We start from the raw sequence: 10,924 nt of genomic DNA on the forward strand, positions 1-10,924 counted from the left end.
TTCAGATTAGAGGCAGTCTTCAAGGTTTAGCTTTCAACTAAGAATACCAAGAGAACAAAGCAAAATTGGTGATAAAAGTAAATTGGGAAGTTGTTTAAAATTGCATGCCCTATTTAAATCATGAAAGTTTTTTTTGGACTCGACTGTCCCTTTAACTTAGGGCAATGCCCTACAAAAGACCCTTTTAAGGGCTATTGGTAGTTTATTGTAGGCTAGGGGGTGTTTTAATTTTATAGGGCTATTAGATTAGGCCTAATTGTTTTTATTTTTGATAATTTTGTTTATTATTTTTTGTAAGGTTAGTGTTTTTTATTTTTCGTAATTTAGTGTTTATTATTTCTTGTAATTTTAGATTTTTAAATTTTTTTTTGTAGTGTTAGATTTTTTTAAATTTGTAATTTAGATTTTTAAATTGGTAGTATTTTTAATTTTGAATTGCAAAAAAGGGGGGGGTGGAGTGAAGTTTAGATCAGACTCAACTTGCTTCCCCAAGTCTGATATGCTCCCAGTATCAGATGTGTGAAAATGTGCAAGGTGGGGGTGGGGAGCGCTCAAACAGAGCTGTGAGTTGGACTGTGATTCTATTAACTATTTCATAAATTCCTTAAAATCTTCTCACAAGAATCAAAAATGCAGTGTAGGGCTTAGTATAAGCCTGGAGCAGTCTAAGGGTTAAGGCTGTAGGAGAGTGGGTTAGAAGAGAGAGGGAAGGTGCTGGGTGCAACATTGTTGCAATTTAGGGTAGGCCCCTCCTTACCAGTAGATAAGCCAAGTTCTCCCTTGCAACTTCCTCTTCTCCTCCGGATCCTGGCTGAAGCAGTTTTTTCTTAGCAGTTCTGTCATCACCAGTGCAGCTATGCATCGTTCCAGGCGTTCCACTCTGCCTCCCAGACGTTACCAGTCGGAACAGGAACCTCCTGCACCTGCAAAAGAAAAAATAAAGATAAGTGTTCAATCTATTTCTGAGGATGATTTAGATATCATTCCCCCAACTCAATATACTACTGTTGTGTCAGCCCAGGTTCATAATGTGGAAGAGCAGGGACCTATTGATATTGAGTTAGCTCAGGAATCCCCCAGACCTCAAGCATTGCAGACCCAGCAGGCTAATTTACCCCTTGATAGTGTACAGGCCTCATTTTTAAGTGCTGTACCCCCTGCTGCTATGTCAGCAGTTTCTGATCTATTGAAAAACATAATATCCGCTATGGCTGCAGCCTCCCCAGGGCCCAGTGTGACACCAGCTGTTTTCCCTCCTGATCCTTCTAGTCAGGATCCGGATCCTGCTTTAACTACCCCCAGCAGGCATCGCCCTTTCACACCTCTCATTGAGGCACCACACGTGGCAACACGCGGTCCCCAGCCCGGCCGGAACATGGCCCCTGTAACGGCCCCTCAGCCCTCAACACCCGGACTTGCCCCTGGTCGCACCATACCCGAGGCCCATGCCATCCCAGGGCCTATGCTGCTCCCCCCGGGGCCTAGCGATCTCCTTCGCCAGCCGCGTGGTCCGGGTCCGACTTCCGGTGTCAACGCCATGTTAGTGACGTCACCGGAAGCGGACATCGGCACTTCCGGCTTGGCAGATTCCCGCGCGGTCACAAGGACATCGGCTCCCGGGGCAACGCCACTCGCAGGTGAGCACCGAGAGCCGTCCTTGGCCGTTGGCGGGTTATCAGTGGGGGGTCAGAGGGGCATTAACAGCGCAAGCAAACTGCGCAAGCGAACGGCACATTTGAACGTTAATCCTCAGGGGCATCAAAGGGGTCGCTCCATCATAAGAGGTAGTACCAGGCAGATAGCCAGTGATAGGGGTAGGGGGACACGCAGAGTTAACCCTTCCAGGGCAATGAGGCCATTACAGTTTATACAAATGGGAGATAACGCAAATGCCGTTCAGCAGGCCGCTCCCGATGTTATTAACCCACACAGGGCTGATAGTGGTTTAGTGCAAGCGGCCGCTCAGCCGCATGATATTGTGTCTAATAATAGCCTGCATGTGAATCAAGGCAATGTTCAAAGTATGCATGTTAATCAAAACATTGAGCATCATTTACCGTCTCATCATTTACCATCCCCCATTGGTGTGAATGCGGCTTTGAATGGTGTGAACGTACAAGCAGCTCCTCAGGGATATAATACACCCCTGGTTGGCATACATAATGCGAATGGGCAATCTTTAAGCCAGCTACAACATCCCATTATGTTAGGCATACAAGGAGTACAACCCCTTGATCAGGGTATCCACTCCCCCATTGCAGCCACGCAGGGCGCTCATGCACACTCATTAAACCATGCACAATCAATAAGCCAGGCATGCCATAACCCTATTGTAGACCAGCAGGGTGTGAATGCTCAGACATCTGCGAATGGACAGTCAGTGAGTCAGGGATTTCATACACCACTTCATATAGCTCATCCACCCCTTGCTACTGATAATCCAGACACATCCATTGGGCAAAGTGCTCGCCAAATTCTTTCTCTTTTGCAGGGGGCAATTGGATCACAAAGTGCAGCAAAAACACGGACCAACACTGCCACAGTCATGAGTGGGGCGGATGCAGAAGTTCCAAGCAGCATTACAGCAGGAGCAGCAGCCACCACTTCCACTGCACAGCAAGGGTCTTCAGGACTCGCCCTCCAAAACCAGCCAGCAGGCCAGCCCGTTTCCAGCATGGGTCAGGGACCTCCTGCCATTAGTCACGGTGAGAATGCTTTATTTACACACAATGACCATTCTTCCTCTGACTCATCCTCTTCTGACTCAGGGTCTGAGACTGACTCTTCCTTGGGTTTACAAGGGGCAGGTCAGAAGAAAATGTTTAGAATGATTAAGAAAATTTTAAAGAGGGGGGTCAAGCCAGATACTAAGCAGGACAGCGCCAGTAACACCGCCCCGCAAACCCCATCTACAGAGGTGCCAGCTGAACCTCTCCCTACCAGGGCCATCTCCGAAAGGCGAGCAGCCCTTTACGGGGACGCAAGCCCAGGAAAAATATACTCATTGCATAGACACCTGCGCAAAAAGGTGGTCAGTAGAATCCACCGTGGAAAATATGTTAATATCTTTGACCTTTCGGTGGAGGCGTATAGGCAGAGAGAGAGGAGCGATGAGGGAACAGGGCCTAAAAAATTTAAACGCCCAGACACTTTTGATGAGTGGCTCCAGTGCTTCAGGGTTTTTTCCTCCTGTTATATCGAAAAGTACCCCTCCCAGAGTTTGCCTATCCTAAAATACACGGACACTATTCACTGGATTCAGCGTAATCACAGTGAAGGTGTGTGGAGGGAATATGATGCTGAGTTCAGGAGGAAAATGGCAGGAAATCCTTCCCTGACTTTTGACTCTACTGATAACCAGTTGTGGCAGCGAATGGACCCAAAAGGGGGTGCACCCGCTGCTGCAACTTCAACTCAGCAATCAGCGCAGCAGTCCTTTCGCAATACCAGAAGCAGGAAACGGGGGGGAACCTGCTGGCCCTTCCAGGACAAAAAATGCGAAAAGGGTAGCGCATGCACCTTCAGACATGTCTGCAGGTACTGCTCTGGTCCACACCCTGGCAGTGACTGCATCAAGCGAAGGGACCAGACCAATAAGCCCCCTTCAGCAAACTTGGGCCAGAAAGGCGGAAACGCCAATTAATGTACATGCCATGGCACCATGGTTGTGGGCTTACCCAGACCAGGCGGCGGCACGTATGTTATGGGAGGGTTTTTCATTTGGTTTTCATATCCCCACATTTAGGCAAATCAAGGGTAAGAGATTTAATAGGAACCTTATTTCAGCATACCAACACCCCCAAGTGGTGAGGGATAAAATTAATAAAGAAGTGACTTTAGGGCGCATGGCGGGCCCCTTTGCTGCCCCACCTTTACCTGATTTGGTCATTTCCCCGTTGGGGGTGGTTCCCAAGAAAGAGCCAGGGAAGTTTCGCCTCATTCAGCACCTGTCGTACCCAAAAGGTAGCTCAGTCAATGATGCCATTGACCCCCAACTCAGCTCGGTGCGCTATCAATCCTTTGATAGCGCACTAGACCTGGTCAGGAGGGCGGGTCATGGTGCTCTATTGGCGAAACTAGACATTGAGTCGGCATTTAGGCTTCTTCCACTCCACCCCTCAGTTTTCCATCTAATGGGTTGTAAGTTTGCAGGTGTGTACTACGTGGATCGCTGCCTGCCCATGGGCTGCTCTTTGTCATGCGCCTTGTTTGAGGCGTTCAGTAGTTTCCTTCATTGGGTCGTAGCTTCAGAAGTGGGCAGCGATCCCATAGCACACTACCTGGACGATTTTCTCATTGTAGGGAGAGCAGGCTCCGATGATTGTTTATCCACAATGAACATCATGCGCAGCGTCATGAGACATTTCGGGGTGCCCCTAGCAGAGGACAAAACGCAAGGCCCCGCGTCCTGTTTAGTTTTCCTGGGAATCGAAATCGACACCCAGGCTCGGCTCTGTAGGTTGCCACCTGATAAAGTTCAGGGCATGCTTGAGGCGGTCAGAGCGGCAGTCTCTAATGCAGTTATTTCCCTGAAACAGTTACAATCCCTGTTAGGTTTGCTTAATTTCGCTTGCAGAGTTATCCCCATGGGTCGGGTTTTTAACCGTAGACTGGAAAGACAGCTTAGTGGTAGGTCAAACCCGAAATCAAAGATAACCCTAGGGAGTGAATTGCTGGCTGACCTGGTAGTCTGGGAACAGTTTCTCACGCGCTTTAACGGGATTCGGGTCTGGCGTACCCCTCCCATGTCTAGCCAGTTACTGCACCTTTTCACTGACGCAGCTGGATCGCACGGTTACGGGGCCTATTTCCAGGGAGAGTGGAGCGCGGAGCCCTGGCCGGAGTCCTGGGCCCCGGCGGGCCTTACTCGAAACCTGACTCTCCTGGAGTTATTCCCCGTGGTCTTGGCGGTCGAGCTGTGGGGTGGGAAGTTGTCGAACAGGACTGTTGTGTTCTGGACAGACAACATCAGTGTGGTCTTTGCGATCAATAACTTGTCAGCCACCTCAGCAAAGGTCATTACCTTGCTGCGCCACCTGGTGTTGCGCTGTCTGGACCTTAACATCCAGTTCCAGGCCCGTCATGTCCCGGGCGTCGACAATGTTGTAGCTGACGCCCTGTCACGACTCGAATGGGCGACATTTCGCAAGTTAGCCCCCACAGCTGCAGCCGTGGGCTTACGCTGTCCTGATTTCCTTTGGCAGCTCGTCCTTCCTGGATAGCCTTACTGCCGTTGGTCCGCTCCTCCTTAGCACCATCCACTTGGCACGCCTATGCCCGCATGTGGTCTGAATGGGACGATTTCTGTGCGTCCAGGGGAGCCGACGCTGCTCAGGGGTCTAGGGACAACTTACATGATTGGCTGGTGAGTTTGCATGCCTCTGGGGCCCGTCAGGGGGCAATACAGTCCAAATTGGCCGCCCTCTCATTTTTCTATAGGGCATTAGCCATTCCTGACCCAACCAATTCCTTTTTTATTAGGCAGGTGATCAAGGGTTGGGGCAGATCGCAGCAGCGGAAAATAGACACGCGCGAACCCATCACCCGCGACCGCCTGGAGCGTTTGCTCTTGGCGCTCGACGTGGTCTGTAGATCAGATTTTGAAGCCCTACTCTTCAAAACTGCGTTTAATCTGGCCTTTGCCGCCGCTCTTAGAGTTAGTGAGGTAGTAGCACCCTCCAAGCAGGCGTCTGGGGCAGGTATACAATTGCAACATGTTAGAGCTGCCCCTGATTCCTTACTTCTTTTTCTGCCGCGATCAAAGACAGATCAGGAGGGTAAGGGAACCTGGATCCCCGTTCACCCTCAGGTGAACAGCGCATGCTGCCCGGTTAACTGCGTTAATCTTTACCTGGCTCAAAGGCCGCCTGGCCCGGGGCAATTCCTGGTCCATGCGGACGGCAGATCCCTTTCCAAATTTCAGTTCGGTAGGGTCCTAAAATTGGCGGCAGTCCAGGCGGGGCTGGACGCTAGCAGACTTGCCCCGCACTCTTTTCGCATAGGGGCCGCGACTAACGCTGCGCAAGCGGGCTCCTCGTGCGAGGACATAAAACGTATTGGGCGTTGGCGGTCCAATTGTTTCAGAACCTATGTCCGTCCAATTGTTTAATGTTTAGATGTTAATTCAGGATACTAAAATGTTTGTCTCCACAGGCACTACCCCCGGGGTGAAGCGAATCTGGATTGTGGGCCACTCCTTTGTCCACTGGGCCTCCCTACGCTGTGCGTCCCTCCCATTTGGCCAATCCCTAGGTCTCCCTACCAACAAGGCATCCGTTAGGTGGTTGGGTGATAGGGGGATGTGCTGGCCCCAATTAGCAGGAACCATATCCGAGGCCCTGGTACGCTGGGGGAAGCCTCACATTATTATTCTTCACCTAGGGGGTAACGATGTGGGGGCCATACCAGTTTTACAGTTGATTAAGGTTATGCAGGCAGACATTGGGTGGCTAAGAGTACGCATCCCGGGGGTCATGATAGGGTGGTCCCATATAATACCCCGTCTCCACTGGAGGCATATGTCGGCCCATACGGCGGCATACCGGGTTAGGAAGAAGATCAATGCGTCTGTAGCGAAAACCGTCACTGGGTCAGGTGGCTTCGTGGTACGGCACGAAGCCATTTCGGCTGATAGAACCGAGCTATATAGAAGGGATAAAGTTCACCTTTCTGATGTGGGGCTGGATTTATTCATAGGGGACATTCAGAGAGCTCTGTTACCCCTCCTGTAAATCGGGTTGTGGGTTGGCGGCAAGGGTACCATTAAAATGCTTCCTTGTGGCGGGAGATCCTCGGTCCGGTTGCGCAGGAGAAGGTCGCTAGGGGTGAGTGATGGCCAGACTTCCGGGGAGGAGGGTAGGCCCTCACGTGCACGTGACGGTAACCCTCCTTCCTCCCTTTTGAGGGATGGTCACGTGATCTCTGCAACCCCTCAGCGTCATCTCCTTTGGGCAGAGAACCCTCTGCTGCTGTTCCCGTTGGGCCGGTGATCTCCTGCTGTTCTGGGTAGCTGATCTCTATGCCGCCATATATATTTTCAGTTCTATCAGTTCTATCTAGTTTGTTAGGTTAATAAAATTTTATGGCCTGTGACGGTCACAAAATTTTTCCCATAAAAGTTTGTCTGTGGTTATTTCGCACTACATTCTCATGTACATAGTTATTTAATTAAGTTATGTTAAATCCTCTCCTCTGGGAAGAAGGATCCGGTAAGCATTTAATCCCTTAATGCAGTGTAGGGCTTAGTATAAGCCTGGAGCAGTCTAAGGGTTAAGGCTGTAGGAGAGTGGGTTAGAAGAGAGAGGGAAGGTGCTGGGTGCAACATTGTTGCAATTTAGGGTAGGCCCCTCCTTACCAGTAGATAAGCCAAGTTCTCCCTTGCAACTTCCTCTTCTCCTCCGGATCCTGGCTGAAGCAGTTTTTTCCCTCCCTCCCTTCCCCTTTTGTAATGTTTTAATGATGTGTATTTTCGACGGCACCTTAATGGCAGGGCTATGGCTACTCACCCTAGGCCCAATAAGCCATTACTGTAGGATATGGATCTCCTCTCCCTGTTATGCGGTTTACACGGCTTGGTAACAGGGAATCCTTATCTAGGTGGAAGATCTTCTTTCACCCTGGCGGCGGGAGATCCTCGGTCCGGTTGCGCAGGAGAAGGTCGCTAGGGGTGAGTGATGGCCAGACTTCCGGGGAGGAGGGTAGGCCCTCACGTGCACGTGACGGTAACCCTCCTTCCTCCCTTTTGAGGGATGGTCACGTGATCTCTGCAACCCCTCAGCGTCATCTCCTTTGGGCAGAGAACCCTCTGCTGCTGTTCCCGTTGGGCCGGTGATCTCCTGCTGTTCTGGGTAGCTGATCTCTATGCCGCCATATATATTTTCAGTTCTATCAGTTCTATCTAGTTTGTTAGGTTAATAAAATTTTATGGCCTGTGACGGTCACAAAATTTTTCCCATAAAAGTTTGTCTGTGGTTATTTCGCACTACATTCTCATGTACATAGTTATTTAATTAAGTTATGTTAAATCCTCTCCTCTGGGAAGAAGGATCCGGTAAGCATTTAATCCCTTAAAGTATTTTGTAAATTATTGTGTCTGTGTTTTGCTACAAAGTGAAAGAATTGTGTTAGTGGTTATTCCCCTAATCGGCAATTGTAAAGTTGCCTGATGTAACGATGTATATAATTCCAAAGTTAGTGTGAAGTGAAGTGTATGTATATATATACATACGTACAGCATCTGATGTGGATGGAAATAATTATATACATATATATATACATACACTTCACTTCACACTAACTTTGGAATTATATACATTGTTACATCAGGCAACTTTACAATTGCCGATTAGGGGAATAACCACTAACACAATTCTTTCACTTTGTAGCAAAACACAGGCACAATAATTTACACAATACTTTTTTGATTCTTGTGAGAAGATTTTAAGGAATTTATGAAATAGTTAATAGAATCACCGTCCAACTCACAGCTCTGTTTGAGCGCTCCCCACCCCCACCTTGCACAGTTTTTTTAATTTTATTAGAATAGTAATGTTAGGTTAATTTATAGTTTAATGTTAGATTTATTTTTATTTCACAGGTACGTTTTTATTTATTTTTGGATAGTTATATTGTAATTTAAAGTTTGGAGGTGTTATGTTTAGGGGTTAATAGTTTAATTTAGTGTTTTGCGATTTGGGGGGCCGGCGGTTTAGGGGTTAATAGGTTTATTTAATGGCGGCGATGTGGGATGCCGGAGGTGTAGGGGTTATTAGGTTTATTTAGTGGCGGCGATGTTGGAGGCCGGAGGTTTAGGGGTTAATAACTTTATTCTAGTGGTGGCAATGTCAGGGAGTGGCAGATTAGGGGTTAATAGCTTTAATATAGTGTTGGCGATGTCGGGGGCGGCAGAATAGGGGTTATTAGGTTCATTTAATAGTTGTGATGTGGGTGGGCAGCAGATTTGGGGTTAATAAGTTTTAAATAGTGTTTGTAATGCAGGAGGGCAGCAGTTTAGGGGTTAATAGGTCGTTTATGGGTGTTAGTGTACTTTGTAACAGTTTACAATTTGTGAAACATTTTTGTTGGGCAAAATAATTCATAACTACTGCTCTCAGATGGCGGTATGGATTGTGTTGGTATAGTTTGCAAAACAAGCATTTTAGCCTCAACCCACAACCTGTAATAGCGGCGCTATGAAAATCCCACGCAAAAAAGTCATTTTTTTGAGTGCGAAATGGACGTTGCGTTACAGGCTAAAAAGCTTGCGGTATAACTATAACGACACGACTCGTAATATGCGTTACTGGCCATTATGCTGGCATTGCCATTTTTTCAGCGTTAATAGCTGTAACGCAAAACTCGTAATCTACCTGTATGAGAATGGTTCTAGGTTGATATTTTTTCTAAAGCATTGTGTGTTTCTCAACTCCAGTCCTCAGGTGCCCCTAACAGGCCAGATTTTCATGAAATCTTAAAGGAATAGATTAATCAAAATGAAACTTTCATGATTCAGATGGTGCATGCAATTTTAACCAACTTTCTAATTTACTCCTATTATCAATTGTTCTTTGTTCTCTGTGTATCTTTATTTGAAAAAGCAAGAATGTAAGCTAAGGAGCCGGCCCATTTCTGGTTCAGCACCTGGATAGTTCTTGCTGATTGGTGGTAACTTGTTTCAACATTGTGTTATATGTCATCAACAAGGCCAGACTGGGAATAAAAAGCAGCCCTGGAAAATTTGGAGATCAGCCCAATTTTCTGTTAACTCAGCATAAAGAGCACATCCCATTTTTCTCAAATGGGATTACTGGGATACTCCTTCCCCCAATATTTTATATCTGAATTATATTATATTTGTTTGTATTAAAAAAGAAAAGTGCCAGATTGTTGTTATATGCCTATATAACAACAATCTGGCACTTTCTTTTTTTGCATATATATTCTATTCAAGCCATAATGCATTAAAACGCCCCTACAACCCAATTACATCCTTTAATCACCCTTTTAGATTTTAGCTTTCAAGCCCCAGCTGCTGCAGCCCACCGGGTAATCTCCTGGTATCCTGGTAGGCCAATCCAGCCTTGGTCATCAACCTGGTCTACAAAGGTAAACCTTCTTCAAAAATTCTTATTTGGTTTAAAACTTTGGGAAATAAAATATATATTGGGTCAAAGAACAAATTGTGATATTGTTCTTGTAAGCAAGTGCATTCAGCAATATGGAATGATTCAGTAATCACTGTATTGTGTTGGATGCAATAAATGTGATTTCTTTATATATGTCTTTGAGTGAAAGACAAGAAAGGTCATAAAGGTCTTTATATATTTTTCACATTGCATTATTTTCTTCTCCAGAGAGGATTCATCTTGAGTTAGGTTGACATATTCATTGGCAGGACATAACTCACAACAAATTCAGTTTTCTGGAAAGAAAGTACCGATATTTACCACAGAGCAAAATGAGGAGAGGGAATTTCAACAGCAAATGATTGACAATGTTATTCTTTGAAGAGGATTTGAGCTAAATTCCTTAATGCCCCATCTACATAATGCAGTGAAGAAGGCTTTGGCACTAGTCTTTCTATTGGGACACAACTTTTAATAATGAGGGTAAACTACATTTATATGCATAACACAACTCTTTTTATCTACTGTCAAGTTTGAGATTCCTTGTGTACTTTTTCTGGCTATATAAACTGCAATGATGAAGTTCTATGACAGAATTCAACACTGCAATTCAAAGTAGCAAATCAGTTATGTGTGGAAAATGTCTCCAGTTCTAGCATATTATACTGTTAATTTTAATGCATTATGGCTTGAATAGAATATATATGCATATTGTGTCACTTTCCACTTCTTTCTGTATAATGTGTATTTTTTGTTTTTTTAAATTACTGAAGAATCAAATTCAATTCTGTCTAATTACT

At 46.3% G+C, this 10,924-nt stretch overlaps 1 protein-coding gene across 3 annotated transcripts; it reads left to right on the forward strand.

The window, feature by feature from the left end:
• Window positions 1–1,193: 1,193 nt before the first annotated feature.
• LOC128640871 (uncharacterized) lies at window positions 1,194–7,959 on the forward strand. 3 transcript variants are annotated; one of them, XM_053693319.1, is made up of 3 exons: window positions 1,194–2,705; window positions 5,205–5,365; window positions 6,154–6,314. In XM_053693319.1, exons 1-3 carry the CDS (start codon window positions 1,208–1,210, stop codon window positions 6,169–6,171), a joined length of 1,677 nt encoding a protein of 558 aa, XP_053549294.1. In that variant the 5' UTR covers window positions 1,194–1,207; the 3' UTR covers window positions 6,172–6,314. The 3 variants fall into 3 exon arrangements, with proteins under 3 accessions (XP_053549294.1, XP_053549293.1, XP_053549292.1); XM_053693318.1 differs by lacking the exon at window positions 5,205–5,365 and having other exon boundaries at window positions 6,154–7,959; XM_053693317.1 differs by having other exon boundaries at window positions 5,205–6,293.
• The last annotated feature ends 2,965 nt before the right edge of the window (window positions 7,960–10,924 follow it).

The sequence above is a fragment of the Bombina bombina genome, chromosome 10 (assembly GCF_027579735.1).
Source record: "Bombina bombina isolate aBomBom1 chromosome 10, aBomBom1.pri, whole genome shotgun sequence".
Lineage (NCBI taxonomy): Eukaryota > Metazoa > Chordata > Amphibia > Anura > Bombinatoridae > Bombina > Bombina bombina.

Coding starts and splice junctions, on each gene's coding strand:
- LOC128640871 (XM_053693317.1), top strand. CDS start 1,208: ATGGCTGCAGCCTCCCCAGGGCCCAGTGTGACACCAGCTGTTTTCCCT. Junction 2,706..5,204: donor ACCTCCTGCCATTAGTCACG/GTGAGAATGCTT, acceptor TTCCTTTGGCAG/CTCGTCCTTCCTGGATAGCC.